Source organism: Poecilia latipinna, unplaced genomic scaffold, assembly GCF_001443285.1.
Source record: "Poecilia latipinna isolate Pla-1442-1.1 unplaced genomic scaffold, P_latipinna-1.0 Scaffold54, whole genome shotgun sequence".
Lineage (NCBI taxonomy): Eukaryota > Metazoa > Chordata > Actinopteri > Cyprinodontiformes > Poeciliidae > Poecilia > Poecilia latipinna.
In genome coordinates this window covers 1,551,023-1,567,568 of record NW_015112670.1, presented here as the reverse complement: position 1 = coordinate 1,567,568, position 16,546 = coordinate 1,551,023, and the positions used below count along the sequence as shown (strand labels likewise).

Genomic DNA, 16,546 nt, shown 5'->3' with positions numbered 1-16,546 from the left:
GTAATTTTGTTGAAAAATTTTCAGCAGGAGATCACCTTACTGGAATGAAAATGACTACATTTGTAGACTTTCAAAGGTCTTAACAAGGGTTGCCAGTAAAGATAATTGGAGTATCTTCAAATGGCAAAATAAATCTAAACAGCTTTGCCTGGGGAATGCCTGATTAGAATCAGGCTTTAGCAAACAGCCATCTGAGCTGCATTATGGATTTTTTAAAAGAGAAACATTAGACTCTCAAAAACATGTAAATTTATCCAAGCAAGATGGATTTGTTGAGTATATGCTTAGACTATAACTGAGCCATTTTTGTTGTCGACACATACAGCTTGTAAGAAAAGCCAGTCTCGCATAACAAATGTTATGAAAACTGATGCTCTGACCGCACTCTTTCAGGGCCATTTCCATGCTAATCACTGATGCAAAAAATAGTTTTAAACTGTGTGTGTGTGTGTGAGGGGGCAGAGGTGGTGGTGTTAAGATGTCGTCTATAAGTACGTTATGAGGATTGGTAGTTGCTAGAGGACAGCAACAAGATGATGATGATGAATCTGATGCACTATACCCACCAAACAAGACAGCTAATGTGTGACCTTTACTTTGCCCTAATCATGCCCCTCATCAAATGCCCATGCGGCCAAGACCAAGCACACACCGACCCACTGGCACAAGCTGCTCATCAGCCTCTCTGAGGTGCCGGGGGCAGAAATGATTGGCTAGATGTTAGAAGCATGGCCTGTTAACAGCTAATCATCCTCTCACTCACGCCGTCATGAAATTAAATCATACTGTACTTCTTCACTTATTTTCTTTGCTGAATCCATAAAGGGTATTTCAATTTTTCTTTTTTCTTTTTTTTTTTCATTTTACACCAGTTTAAGGTCTACTTTCATGTAATAAAAAAATGGTTTTATTCCTCACCCGTTTCACTCAATTTACCTACTCAGTTACTCCCATGCCTTATTCAAACAAGTGTCTTTTGCACCCGCCTATCTATTTCTGGTTTATTCCCCAGAAGGTTAAAGACAAATCTTTGTTTTCGTTTTGTTATCCACTCCCATTCATCAACCCCAACGCTTTAATCTGTTTTTCTGCCTCCAGCCCCAGGATCCCGCTTCTTACGGTGCCGACTCGATGCTGGTGAAGAGCTCCAAACATTACCTGAACATACGTTACACCCTCCTGCCTTACCTCTACACTCTCTTCTACAAAGCCCACACCACAGGGGAGACCGTTGTACGTCCTCTGCTGCACGAGTAAGTCATCCATTATGTTAAGTTCTTTTGGTGCCAATTCAAACTGTTGGTTTTGTGATGTTTGCTATACTTTGGTCTTGATGTAGATGTATATACTGTTATTTTGTAGAGCTGGTAGTGTTCAAAATAACTTGTTGCTTTTTAATAAAAGTAACCTTATTGTCTATACTTACTGAATTGACTCCCTCATAAAATCTTATGTAAAACCTGCATATCTTGATGCAAATATGAGCAAGTTGTAGCAACCATGAAATGGGAATTTTCTCAATTAAAAGTTATTTCAGCAGTCACTTACGAGCATTTGGTAATGATACTGTAAAGTTTCAGCATATTATATTAAGGGTATTAACTTTTAGGGAGCTTATTTTTTTATTAGAAGATTAGAACCTAAATGTTGTAAAGATAATAAACATATACTTTGTTGCATTGTTAAACTTTGTAGTCTCTTGTTCATTAAAATGACAATAAAAAGTGCTTTGCACAGATTAAAGAACATAAAAATGGTAAAACTAAGTGGGGAAAAAAAAATTACACAGATATTGTGTACTGTGTTTCACTTCAGACTGAGAGACACTTGGATTAAGAGAAGCAGAAATGAGGAACCTACTGTAAGAGCTAATCCCTCAAGTTAAAATTGTTTCTTAAAATGGACTCAGACTGCAACACTGACAATAAGAACAGATAAACATTTGTGAGAAGACTAAGTGAAGCTATGTAAAGAAAGTGATGAGTAATCAAATGTTTGTGAAAACTGAACTCGCTAATTTAGGATGAGAAGGATCCAAAGCTCTCCTTAAATGTCGGCTTTTCAGGGGGGGTTTTCTAATAAATGCTGTCTTTTTAAAACTTGGATTAGGACATTCAAAGTGACTATATATTGCCACACTTTCTCTTGTAAGGTTCTACTCTGACAGCGCCACCTGGGATGTGGATCGCCAGTTTCTCTGGGGAAAACACCTGCTCATCACACCTGTGCTTGAACCGGTTAGTTAAGACACAAATTATATTTGAATTTCATAAGCAAAATGAAAAGAATAATTTTAGAATGAACAAGTGATGCGCGGGAAGTCTTGTGTAACACAGAAGCAGCTCTATTATTTCCTGGGCATTTAATAAAAAAAGCTGCTAAACAACAACAAAAAAAAAAGGTCTAGCAGATTAGATGATCAGCTACTTATACGTGCAAACCATGACCTCCCCTGAGAAAATATGACATGGGATTTTCTTTGTTGCCCTCTCCTCCTCTCATCCCTCATTCAGCTCTCTTTCAGACCCTCCCTTCTTTCTCTCAGCTCTAATGAGAACGCTGACCTCATTACTAGAAGATTAGAAGTGCAGATAGAAGTGTGCACACTTGTTTGTTTGATAGTGTATGCATGATATTGTGTGCACTTATAAGTGTGCATATATGCAAATGGGTGTGTGTGTGTGTGTGTTTGTGTGTGTGCACATGCTTACATTTACTGTATGTGAAGTAATTGCAGTTGTGTCAAAAGGGCCTGAATTTTAAGCGGTTTTGAATGGCCTCTTGTGTGTTGCAAAGTATTGTAAGCCCAACTGGATTTGTGTAAGGCTGGAGAGATTATAACTTTAACCATTGTGGAAAAAAAGTTTTTTGTAAAAGTGGAAGTGTGTGTTTACAATGGTTTAAAGCTGGTGATGTGCTAAATGTAAGGAGAAGGAAGAGTCAAAGGGTGATTTAGTAGGATCCTATTTTAAGCACACATGATTTTCTGAAAGAAGATAAATGTACCTTTACACAGCTTGTTTGCAGGCAGAGATATAATCCAGCTTTAGCAGTCCAGCTGGAAACAGGATTTTTATAAAAAGAAATAACAATTCAGGAATCATGGCTGTGGTATCAATTATGACTAGGCACTAATTTTTTTTTCTTCTCTTAAGTAGTAATTGCTTTCCGTCGCTGTGCCCTGATAATTGAACATGGAGAAAAATCAGCCATAAAAGTTAATCTCCAAAGAAGAAATTAATGACCATGCTTGTGATGACTGGGATTTGTGATGAATGCATTTCCAGTACATTACCTAAACATATTCTGGAAATGGATTCAGAACTTGCACATCATGTTGCCCTTGTCTAATAATGACATGTTTGCAGCTACTTGCACATGCAGCACTCCTAAAGTTAAGGACGCATAATGGACAGTACTGATTAGAAATAAAAACTGTTTATTATTATTATTATTATTATTATTATTATTATTATTTGCACAACCTTATAAATTTGGCTTGACGAAATTAAAACCTAGGACCATTTCTTAAATGTGCATCTAAGAAAATATTTAATCAAAAGAGGGTTACGGCTCTCCAATGTCAAATCTGAGATATAGAAGACATATAGGTACTTGTGCGAAGATGCATTACAACAAAAGAAAAATAAACAAGCTGGAATAATGGCCCTATTTTCAAGTGCATCAGCAGATAAATAGCAGCTACTTTGCTCACAACACATACCACTTAGATAAAGCCAGTTATTAGTGTTTTTTGCAGTTGTGAAGGTTTTAACATGGACGTCCACCCAAGCACTTACATCACAATCATGTCCATCTTGCCATGAGGGAGTTTGAGCTGTGCTGTTTGAGTTCAGTTCAGGACAGCACCATAGCATCTACTGTGTGGAACATATGCGTCTGGTTTTAGTTTTTTTCTTTATTCTGTTTTTTCTCTGTCTCTCTTTATCCGTCTCTCCGTCCGCTATGCATTTCTCTAAAGTTGCTCTTTGTATAGCATGTAAATCAATGCATGATTTAACTTTGATCTCTGCGATAAACCAAGAGGATCTCCTGTACTGCCTCTATATGCTGTCCCCTCTGGTTTTCACAGTGCTTTCCACTCTGCTGATAACTCCCTTTTCTTTTTAACTCAACCTTTCATCAAACGTTGGCTCCCATTGGAATTCTCTTAATCATCTGCTCCCAACTTACCCTTGTGATCACATTCCATTGCATCAAGTTTCTCTCTAGCTCGCTCTCACAGTTTTAGTCTGTAGCTGTCTCTCTCCTAGCTAGTATCTGATCTTTCTGCCAGAGCAAATCTTTGGCCCAGCAGATCAGATCTAACCTTTTGACTAACCCAGCTTCAAAACAAAGGATGCGTGCCTTTTGCATTGCCCCCTCTAATTATAATTAGCAGCAGAGCTTCATCCTGTAAAGCCTTTCCATTAGTTGGTGAGGTGAGTGATAGGTGATACTAATATGTCAAGGTATGAGGGGAGCACTTATGTGCAGCACTTGCGACAGGTAAACATAGCCCGAAAGGCTGCATTATGTGATTTAATTTGGTTTATAGATCCTCTTACAACCATCTGTTTATCATAATTTACCATTATTTATTGAGTTTCAAATAAAAAAAATAATAATCTTGAGCATTGCTTAAGCGCCAAGCCATGTCCCTAACTTTATGACCACTGTGCACTAATTTTGTAAGCAGGATAATAATGCACCATAAAAATCAATTCAGCTTAACCTATTTTTTAATCATGCCAGTGTACTCCAGTCGCCTCCGCAGCCTCCAGATCTTAATCCAGTAGAGCACCTGTGGGATGTGGAACAAGAGAATCACATTATGATTGTGGAGCAACTATGTCATGCCATAACCACAAAGCATTAAGATAGTTGCAAGGTCAAAAGGGTACTACATAGGTATACCTAATAAATTGGCCAGTGAGGGTATATCAAAGGCCTGAAAAACAAATCAAATGAGCTATTATATGTCTTCTCTAATAATTTTCTTTTTTTGGAACCCAAAGACCTCAGCAGAGATCATTCCCCTCAAGTCTCAAGCACACAAAAAAAGATGGCTTTTTGGAAATTATTTTGGTCTGTCCTCAGTTGCTACAGAGCGTTTCACAATTTGATATTTCTTGGAAGGACGTGCATTTTGCCTTACCTTTTTCTGTGCCCTCTGTGTTTATCTCTTCCCCTTCCCTCTGTTCTACACTGTCAGAGAGAACAGGGAAGTGACAATGCTATCAAAGCCCTCGGCGTACGTCTATTGATTGCTCCTGTCTGTGCACCACCTTAAGCCATCAAAGACTGTCACCTATCAGTCGTCTCTTGGTGTTGTCTTTTCCGTCATCTGTTGCAACGTAGCACCACAGATGAAATGTGACAAGATTTTTATTTTTTTTATTTTTTCCTGAAAAACTTTTTATTAGAGGATGGGCAGTTATAAAATGGCTTTCTGAGCTGTGAACATTTTAGCCTTTTCTTTTACAAAACGAATATTATGTTTGTCCCGCCTTTCTTTGCATAATGTGGCTTTTCTTCTAATCTTTTGCCTTTATAAGACTGAAGTGTCAGGACTGGAACAGTGTGCTGTATAATCTATTTAAAAAATAGATTATGACATGTTGATTTCCACCCCACATGTTGGAGCCATACAGTCTTAGATTTACATTAGAAACTTAATGATATTGCACATGTGAACAAATCTAAAGTGTTTGTCTTTTCTCCTGCAGGGCATGGACAGAGTCTCGGCATATATTCCAGATGCTCTGTGGTACGACTACGACACGGTAAGAATATTCTCTACTCCTCACCAGTTGCCCATTAGAAGCATCACATCTTATCTTACACAGTTTATTTACAGTGTTAACCTTTAATTTCTTTTACGGTTTGTAAAGTTTGTTTTTGTATTGTGATAAGTTTTCAAGGCAACTGCACTTTCACTTTGTTTCACATGAAAGTCTTTGCTTTGGGTTACTTGTTTGTGATGGAGAAACTAAAGGAGAAAGAGTGAGGACAAAGATAGAGTGAAAGAAGGGACAAGTAGGAGAGAGGAGAGACTGTCTCACTGGCAGAGAGATAAAAGAGGTGCCGCACTCCTTTGGGACCTTATTTGGGCGTTACACTGATGATGTAAAGCGCCCACTGATCAGATGAGCGATTAGATTGGCTCTCGTGCTGCTGGCCCCTTGTACTGTTTGGTCCCCTGTGACGATTCGGGTAGGAGGATGGAAGGGTGGGAGAGTTTTAATATGAGTGAAAATGACCATGAAAGAAAAACAAGCTCCAGAAAAGGAAAGTACTGAAAACAGAAAAAAAAACCAAAACAAGTATTGGTGGAGAGAAAGCCGATGGAACAGAGCTCAATATTAATAAAACAAGTGAAGAAAAAAAAAAAAACACTCCTTTTCATAAAACGAAGAGAAAACATGGGATGCGCAAAAACATTAAAAACAGGAAGATGAGGATCACAGATTTCGGAGAAGCAGGAAGATGTCATTTGGACAGAAAAAACTAACAAGACAAAGAGAAGATGAAGCTAAAGAAAACCTAAAGGAAGAAATGGGGAGAAGATAGGATCTTAAATTGCTTACAGATGCTCTACTACCTCCCAACCCACACACGCGCCAATACTGTGAAGCAAAAAAAAAGACATCCTGTAACATAGACATTATTTTGGTTGGAATGGATGAAAATATCACTTAAAAAAAGAATTAGTGCATCACAACAATGGAAAGTAGGATGCGGCAAATAAATTGGGTAAGAAGAAGAACAAGAATAGATGGATGGAGAGGAGTGTGTGTCAAACTGGTCTGAGGATTCAGTCTGCAGTGGATCAGAAATTAACCTTGAAGAGTCAGGATCCTCAGATAAATGAAGGGTGGGACGCAGAGATACACCAAGGGGAATGGTAAAGGTTTAGAGGGTCTGCTCCCATTCTAAATGAAAAGCGCCATATAGTGCCTAACCATACACTGCAAAATATAACTTTTTACATATTCATTATAAATGACTTATTTTCTGTCTAAATATTTCTGAACATTTTAAATCTTTTTATATCATAGTCCAAATGCCATCATCTACTAACAATACATGCACACGATTAACTTTTAGATGAAAATTGGGAAACTTTGTATCTTAATATGGGATCAGCAGCCTTTAAATCCACATAGTTTCTTTGTTTGGTTCCCACAAAATATTGAGTACAGAATTGCAGAAGCTCATTGAACTTTAAAAGACATATTATTTTATAAAGTTTATATGAAATATTTTGGTGAATATTTTGTATTTTGCTCTTAAATAACTAAAGTAATGATTTAATCACTATTCAAATTTTATTTCTATTTTTTAGTAAAAGTAAGTAAAAGTAAAACATCAGTCAGTAAAACCAAGGAGAACCAGACCATCTGACATTTATTTTTTGACATTTTCAAGGACTTTATGTAAAGCCAATTATAGGGTAAACACTCCCGTGTTTCACCACTAGTTTCATTATATTGTGGAATTTCTATGCAGATAGTTTAGACAGAAATGCTAAAATGAAAACGTTTATATGTAAAATTGTCCATTTTTGGATACTTTATTTGTCAAAGTCATTATGAGCCACTGTGATAAAGAAAAGCCACAAATTGCAGACCCGTAATGCAGGGCAGTCAGTGACGCAGGTAAAATGAGCCATAATTCATTAATGTTAAAGAAAAAAAAAAGAAAGAAAGAAAGAAAGAAAGAAAACACCACCATGCAGTCGACTGTCCACTGTCACCACATTCTGGTTCATGAGTAATCCTGAACAGTCAATGTCTAGATGTCGTCAGCTGGGTTTCCTTCGATGGAAAACTTTTTTACCAATTTGAATAAAAATTAAATCTCACTGTGCCAGTTTGTAGCTAGAATAAATTTGAATGTATGCAGTTGAATTACATTTTTTTGTGAATTGTTGCTATGTAAATAAACTTATTTGAAATTGAATCAAATCAGAAATGGGAAGTCGTTGTAAAACTACAATGTGTAATATAATAGTTTAAGAAAAAAGGAAATAGTTTGATACATTCCTGCAGCTGTTCAGATCTCTGTCTTGAAACTTTATGATGCTGAAGGGACACATTGCAGCAATCTTATCTTGAATAAATCAGTGTGATCTGGATAGCAAGAGAGGCATGAAAGGCAAGTGGAAGACAGGTCAAAAAAATCATCAGAGGAAAACTGGCTACAGAAGCCAGAAATATGTTGCAATATAGCAGATAGATGTAGATAAATAAGACTGCGCTGCCTTTGAGATCAGATCCAGTCGTAAAGATAACCAGCAGGGTCACCTCCACTCCACCATCATCTCATGTCAGACCTGAACTCACAAACTGAGGCATCACTGAAAGTTGACAAAAGAAACATCAATCTGTGGTTTCTTTTGTGATCAACAAGATTGTAATTGTTTCCCAATTTTGTTTTCAGTTTGTATTTAAATCTACCAATACCAACTAACAACATGTAATTTTTAATGAATATTTACTAGTGTCAAAGTTGGAAAAATGAAAAGGTTGAAATGATGCATTTATGCCATTGGCATACTTAAAATTGTGCATTTTTTGTGTGATATCTGTGATGATATCCATAAGGCATACAAAGTAAAACAGGTAAAAATATTACAGCAAAAAAAAAAAACAAAGCTTAATGTATTTATTATTATCAGTTTGGCTTTTGAAACACCTCCAGAGGTCTGAAGACATACACAGAAGTTAATTTATATGCACTTGTAGTAAACACAGTTTTATCTTTCCACTGTTACCAAAGATGTAGAAGCTTCAAGGAAACTAAAGTTAACCGATCTAAAGATTGAAATTGCAATGAAGCACACGGCTTCTGTTCCTAGATCGCACTCTTGTAGACATCGGTGACCACTCTTTTCACCTGCAGGGACACCACTGAGATGCTTTATGTAGAATAAAACCCAGGTGGTAAACAGACATTTTCTATTGAAGCACACTTGCCTTAATTTGAAGTGCATAAGATGTTCAATGTGAGACTTAAAAGAACGGGTTCCATTCATTAAACTGTAAATATAATCATATAAAGACATATTTCAGTTGGTAGTTATGCATACCAGATTCAGGTAGAACAAATGTAATGCCTGCAGATAATCAGACATCAGGGTAAACAACTTTATTATCAACCTAAACTGAAAAGTGTGGACACATAATACATAGTCTTGAGGGTTATCTTTGATTAAACTAATGCTGAACACAACCTGCAACTATTTTTGCTTTAATAACGCAGATGGAGCGGATAGAAGACCGCAAAACGCGTGTTGATATGTATCTACCTGCTGACAAGCTGGGCTTGCACATCAGAGGAGGCGCTATTCTTCCTACGCAGGAACCCGACGTCACCACAACATACAGGTTCTCGCATACAGCTCTTGTGTCACCCATACATATAAATACATTGCATGTCTCACATTTAACTCTGTGCCTTTTCGTATGTATATATTATATTTCTGACAATTTTATCCATATTTCTGCAGTCGCCGTAACCCAATGGGTCTGATTGTTACTCTTGATGACAACAATCAAGCAGCTGGGGAGTTATTCTGGGATGATGGAGATTCCCGAGGTATCGTAACATTTCTCATTTTCAGCAGATGTGTTTGTGTCGCCAACACTGTTATTATCCCTGATTACAGGCCTTCTTTTATTATTATGTAATGGAAGCACTTATCCATTTGAGCTCAAAGAATTGAATGAGTCAATAAAAGTATTTCAAACACAAGCAAGCAGCCCACACAAGTGCGGACCAGTTACTATTAACCTTTCAACTTTCCTTTCAGATACTGTTAAAGATGGCAATTACATCCACTACCAGTTCTCTTTTGCCAATGTAAGTTCCAACCACATGCAATTTCACTGTATCTTCATTGACACAAGCTCACACTTAATGGTGAGAGCTGGTGGGGACTTTTATCCAGATCACCAGGCTGGATTGATTTACAGATGCTGCTAAAGCTCTGTTGGATGAAAAATAAAATAAAAATGATGTTCCTCCTTCACATATAGAGAATTGGCAGATATGTTTAATGTATGAGTGTTAATGTTATTCATATGCTCTAATGTTGAAAGCTCACAGTGTTTCATTTGTTAAATTAAATCATGAAATGGGTATTCTGCTGAACTGTAGCTGTCGCATTTTGTGAATTTTAAGTTGACCCTTTTCTTGTCTTCTGTATTATAGGGACGCCTGAATTTACAGGTGACCCATGCGGGCTACAAGGATCCAAATAATCTTAAATTTGAGAAGATTACTATCATGGGAGTGCCTAATCTTCCCCCAACGGTCTCTGTGACTCACATGCCCTCTGGCTCAGCTACACAACTTCCAAGCTCCAGCTTTTACCATGATGCGACCAAACAGGTAAACAGACTTTAACTATAACTCAAAACATTAACCCCTTCACCTCACCGTTTTAGTTGCTGCGTAAACTTTCTTTTTCTTTGCACCTATTCATTAATAGAGAATTTTTACGTGTTTCTCATTTTGACTGTAAACACTAATTGGTTTATTGATGATGCCGTGACGTGTTTCAGGCACGCTTCTGCTAAAGACTTACATGCTGTTGAATTTAGCTTTCTCTCTGTGTAACAAAACTATGAGTCTTCACACTCTTCTGCTTCAAACAGCAGACAAAGCTAAGAGTCACCTTGTAGACGAGTGGGGAAAATTGCCTCAAAGGGATTTAGATTGTTCCCATAAGCTTTGATGAAGACCAGGGCTATTATTACCAAACAGTTTTAAAGTTAACTCAGAACTTGGCTTGATAAATTACTGTTGTCTTTTCATATGATCCTTATAAAGTTGGATAAAAAGTTATCAAGATTAAGCAAATAGTCAACATTTCATCTGTTTTTGTATTATTTTAATTAATCATTGACTGGTCATTTTATTTGGGATATATATATATATTTTTTTACATGAATAGGTAACCTGCCTTTCACAGGGTAACGCCTACATAGATTTAGGAAAGACACCAGCATGTAGAGGTGCTGAAAAGGGAGGTGTAAAGGGGAGGTGTCTGAAGGCAACAGTAGCTCAAATAACCACTTGTTATTGCCAAGGTGTGCTGAATACGGTCCCTGAATGCAAAACATGCAGAACCTTGAAGCAGATGTGCTGCAGCAGAACAATAACACACTGGATGCTACTCTTGTTAACTAAGAATGGGAAACTAAGGCTACTTATTCCCACAGATATGATTATGTTATAAATACATTCCCTCCGTCTAGAAGTCAGAATAATGCCGAATCATGCTTAATTTTTGTGAAGTTGCAAATTAAAATCCTGGAATTATTTGTTTTAGTTGGACAATATTTGTGATGAAAAATATTTACTTAACCAGACCCATTACAAAAATAAATTAATTAATTAAATAAAAAAATAATTAACATTATTGTAAGTGTAAATCCTGTAAGTAAGATAAGGGTAGAATGGGGCTAACCCCAAATAAGTAAGGTGAACCTAATAAAGTGCGAATTTATATATAAAAAAAAGCACTTTACAGCCAGTACTGTTACCTCAGACATGCAGGATGGATAAACTCTCCAACAGCTACACGTCTGCCATTTGTTCTAATAAAACCTGAAAAAAACATAGGTATGAAATTCAAGGTTGGCCTCTAACTGTAAGAAATGACAACAGTTCACATTAGTTGAGGGCCAAGAGGGCCTTCTGTGAGGGCCTGTGTGTGCGCAGGAAACCAAAACAAAGATTGAGGATAATGACTAAGAGCAATGATTCTACTGTAAGCTCTCATGGTTACTAGCAAAAGGCAAGAGTTTATAAACCATCAATAGGTCCCGGGCGAAGTAGTGCAAGAGAGATTCTCCTTTGTGCACTTGTGTACTCATGTGTGCACCCACACACTTGTGTGTGTGCGCGTGGGTGTGTGTGTGTGTATGCACAGCTGCAGATGCTCTTATGCGGATCCTCAAGGTCTCTCTGGTCACTCACACAAGCCTGCATTTATCAAATGACTCTCTGTGGTAATCATTTCCTGGGGGTGAGGGGTAAATGTGCTGTTGAACTTAAACTCGGGCTTGTTGTGACCATTTGTCTTTGTGAGACCAGACTGGGCCTTGAATGTAGATAGCAACTGCCAAAAAATCATTAAACAAATGTAGGTTTTTCAATACATGACTTCGATTTACGGGTGGTGGCATTTTATTTAAGCATTTTGTCTGGAAGAACATTTTAATGGCCTCTTGAAAAATGTATTGCCTAGCTCTAACTTCTGGTTTTCAATCCTCGTTTTCTTTTCTGTTCCTCCTATTTAATTTCATGTTGTTTAACATTTTGATAAAGCCTTCCTTTTCATTCCTCTTCAATTCCATTGTTTCCAAATGTAATATTCTCCATCTTTGCTCTGGATGACACAGTCATCGCAAAAGAATCTGTGAAACATTGTACGCATCTAATGATCCATAGAGAAAAAAAAAAATATTACAAATACTGAAATACGCTTTGGGACTAGACACCATTTCATGAGCAATACAAGTAAAAATAATATAAACAGATGAAAACTTTACAGTTTGGATCTCCTTGACTGAATGATCACATGGATGTTTGGTATGATTCTTTTCAGGTGCTTTTCCTGTCCAACCTGGGCCTGAGCCTGGGAGAAAGCTACACAGTTCAGTTTGACATGATAAGCGATGAGCTTCAGCGTTTTGACTGCCATCCAGAGGATAATGCAGATGAAAGCAAGTGTAAGGCCAGGGGCTGCCTGTGGCAAGTGAGTAGTAATTCACCTTGATGATGTTCATGAGTACACATGGTCTTTTGTGGATTAATGATCACCTTCCTAATTTGTTTTGTGTGCCCTGTGTAGACAAGTACCATCAATAATGCACCTTGGTGTTACTATCCAAGTGACTACGGTTACACTGTTACAACAACCAGCGAAACCAGTACCGGTATGACACTCGATATCACTCGGAACATGAAGTACAGGAGCAGTGGTCGTCCAGGCTCACCAGATGTGAACAACCTCCGTGTCCAGATTTGGTATCACGCCAGCGACATGCTCCAGTTCAAGGTTTGTACTTTTTTTTTATCGTTGTAGTGTGGGTTTTTGACGCTGCCCTTTCCTTCTTTTCTACTTAGAAAATATGTCTTTAAGACACTCATACCATTATATCACTCACTATAATAATAAAACCCCATCTTTGTCCAGATTTGGGACCCAACAGCAGATCGCTTTGAAGTACCGGTGCCACTGTCGGTTCCTTCGACTCCTGAGGCGGATGAAAGCAAAAGGCTTTATAAGGTCTCAGTGACTCAAAACCCGTTCGGCATCCAGGTCGTAAGAAAGAGCACAGGAACCAAGATGTGAGTATTCAACATTAAATGCCTGCTTCAGGCAGGCTGAACTCCAGGCAAATCTCTGACTGCGCCAGCAAATCCTGCTGTTTTGGGCACTTGGTTAATAAATATTTTTTTAATGTTGATGTAGCTGCTCTTCCAGGCCACCAGCACAATGAAAATCGCAATGTGTTTTAGTACTTAAAGAAACCTTTAATCCTCAAGTAAAATGACCGGGTCGTTTTAGATTTTAAAATGAGACTGAAACCTCACCTTTTCAAAATAACTTTTAGTATTCACTTTTGTTTTATGCTGTATTGATCACCATGCATTGTGCATTTATTTTTAACATGTTAACGTGTTTTATAGGGTTTTCTTTGCCTTCAACTTTTTTATGTTTTCTCCTGTTCATTGGTTGAACATCTGTTTATTTTGAGGTCCACCTGTTTACAAAGTGCTTCATAAATGATCTGAATAAGGATTATGACTATTCTTAAAGCTCTGATTAAATTAGATATACTACATTTTATATATTAAAATCTCCAATTTTTCCCTGTTAGAGTAACAGTGTTGACTTAACTCCTCTAGTTTTGTCAACAAATTAGAAACTAGCATAGTCAGTGACTAAAGTAGCTTCCTGTTGCTCAGCAGGAGTCACAATGATGTCACATAACAAAAGAAGAATCTATTCCAAATAACAGTTCCCTCTACCACCCTGCTTTTGACTAATTACATCCTCCATCGCTTTCCTCAGCTGGGACTCTGCCGTACCAGGATTTACCTTCTCAGACTTGTTCATCCAAGTGTCGACTCGACTGTCATCCAATTTTGTCTATGGCTTTGGAGAAACTGAGCACACCACCTATAGACATGATCTGAACTATCATACCTGGGGGATGTTCTCCAAGGACCAGCCTCCTGGTGTAAGTAATCCACTAAATTATACCTTCAAAAAAATAAAGAATAAAGATTATCATCCTAACAGGGGGCTTTTTAGTATCCAGCCTAACTATGGGGATTTTTTATTAAGCTCTTTTGATCACAGTTTTGTCGCAACTAGCAGTCATTAGCACCCTTGGCTCCAAAGGTTAGGTCCTCTCAATGGGTTTTAAGCTTCTTGTGTTTTGCTACACCTGTGTGCCAAATGTCTTTAACATTGTATACTCTTCAGACATGTTAGAGGTGACCTGTATACATTTGTCTTTCTTTCTGCCATGTCACTTTGTTCTGTTGATATGAAGCAGTTTTTGAGTGTCATCATGTTTCCCCAAATAGTGTCAAGGCCAGTCAGGATGAGCTTTCTACCTACATCAGCATTATCTAGCATAATTGCTGAGCACGTGGGACAGCTCTGCAGAGTTCATACAAATGTTATGGTGCCCCTCAGACAGCAAGGATATTAAAACTAGAAAGGGGGGGGGGAAAGGCTAAAACACACACTATAAAAATAAAAATAATTAGTTTGCAAAAATATTCATAGCCCTTGAACTTTTCTTGGTCATGTTGCAGCCATGCCCTTCAGTGGGTTTTCTTCTGATTTTAGTTGACATTTTAAGACAAAGTAGAGCCTAACTGTGAAATGAAAGCTTAATCAAAATAAGCAGTATCAAGCTTTTCTTTGCAAAGATGAGTAAAAAAATCCAGTACCTATATGGGAAACTGGTAAAGATATTTCCCCCAAAAACTTGTGGATGTAATGTATCATTTTCCATCCACTTTATTTGAGATGCTGGTTAGTTTGCTTGTAAGGTAAGAACCCAAAAAAAGTGAAAGTTGTGGCTGTGAAATAAAAAGATGTGAAAAGTTCGAGGGATATGAATCTTTCTGCAGAGCACCATAAATATAGAAGACAGAACACAACATTCTTTGTGCACACAAAGACTTTAAAATACCTCCATAGAAAAAGTTATAGTAGTAACTGAGCTGGAATTCATCAGCTTCTTATGCTGCAGATATCGTTTCCGGATGGTGACATCTGACAGTGCAAATGTCTTCTCCTCCGCTAACACATTACCTGCTCTTTTTCAACCACTGGCCAGTTCTATCCAAGAAACGTCTGCTGCTGGCAGATATTTCATAGTAATAGATTCAATAAAATATTTACAGAGACTTGCTAATGATACATCAAAGTGGCCAGCCTTTGGACAAACGGCACAGATATCCACATTTCAACCAGGATTTCGCAACTTCACAATTTAAATACTTTTTTTATGTATTTACTTCCGTTCCTTCAGTACAAGATGAATTGCTATGGAGTGCATCCCTTCTACATGGGCCTTGAGGACACTGCTGATGCTCACGGAGTGCTGTTGCTGAACAGTAATGCAATGGGTGAGAAATGCATATGCATTAGTGCAGACTCTAAATCAAAGGTAGATAAGGGTTTAATGGGTATAGAGCAAGCTCATCAGTTTTCACATAATCCCAATGATTGACTTATTTTTAGAGTTGTAATGAATTTTACCTATGTTATGCATGCATATAGCTACTACCTTCTATCAAGAACGGTTCTTCAGACCCAAAAAAACAGAGAGGAGAAACTTTGAAAACTGCTTTCTGAGAAAAAAACAAAACATCTTACTCTTTACTATATCATTTTCAAACACAAGTGTTGGGTTACACACACTTTATGTAATGGTTAAATATCTTCAAGCTCCTATCTTTGCCCGCGTTCCTCCACCTTTGCCCATCTTGATTTCAGCCCACGATTAACTTTCTTTGCGGCCTCAGACAGTAACTCCTTGGCTAATGTCCGTTAGTATGAACTAACAAAAAAATGCGTCACAGAGGAAAAAAAAAACACTTAGTTATAGGAGCAGCCAAACTATGAAAAAAATGTAACTTATAAACTGGAAAATATCATTTAGACCTTACATACTGTAAAGGACATCAGACTTATTCTTGGACAAATTAGACTTTACATAAAACTTTTAAGAGTCATTAATATCTTATTATTTTGTGTCCAGATGTGACTTTCCAGCCAACTCCGGCTTTGACCTACCGCACACTTGGAGGCATTTTGGATTTCTACATGGTCCTGGGACCAACACCTGAGATGGTTGTGCAGGAATACACCACAGTGAGTCTTCTTTGCTTCATATAAGTGACTTTAGCTGTGTGAGCATGTGTGTGTTTTCCACTTGGCCCTGGGCCACTGGTGATGGACTGCGGCAGCTGGGAGTTCCTTGCTTCATTGCGTTCTTTC

At 37.7% G+C, this 16,546-nt stretch overlaps 1 protein-coding gene across 2 annotated transcripts in view; it reads left to right on the top strand.

Moving 5' to 3' along the window:
* Positions 1-16,546, top strand: part of si (sucrase-isomaltase) — a 62,949-nt gene that overhangs the window by 23,435 nt on the left and 22,968 nt on the right. Inside the window, exons 18-30 of one of the 2 annotated variants that reach the window (XM_015053850.1) lie at positions 1,094-1,253; positions 2,153-2,237; positions 5,730-5,786; positions 9,268-9,392; positions 9,515-9,603; positions 9,818-9,867; positions 10,219-10,398; positions 12,623-12,772; positions 12,869-13,075; positions 13,214-13,368; positions 14,096-14,264; positions 15,576-15,672; positions 16,308-16,420. In XM_015053850.1, the coding sequence (XP_014909336.1) occupies positions 1,094-1,253; positions 2,153-2,237; positions 5,730-5,786; positions 9,268-9,392; positions 9,515-9,603; positions 9,818-9,867; positions 10,219-10,398; positions 12,623-12,772; positions 12,869-13,075; positions 13,214-13,368; positions 14,096-14,264; positions 15,576-15,672; positions 16,308-16,420 (1,637 nt within the window). The remainder of the gene's footprint in view (positions 1-1,093; positions 1,254-2,152; positions 2,238-5,729; positions 5,787-9,267; positions 9,393-9,514; positions 9,604-9,817; positions 9,868-10,218; positions 10,399-12,622; positions 12,773-12,868; positions 13,076-13,213; positions 13,369-14,095; positions 14,265-15,575; positions 15,673-16,307; positions 16,421-16,546) is intronic. The other variant, XM_015053840.1, reaches the window with a different exon arrangement.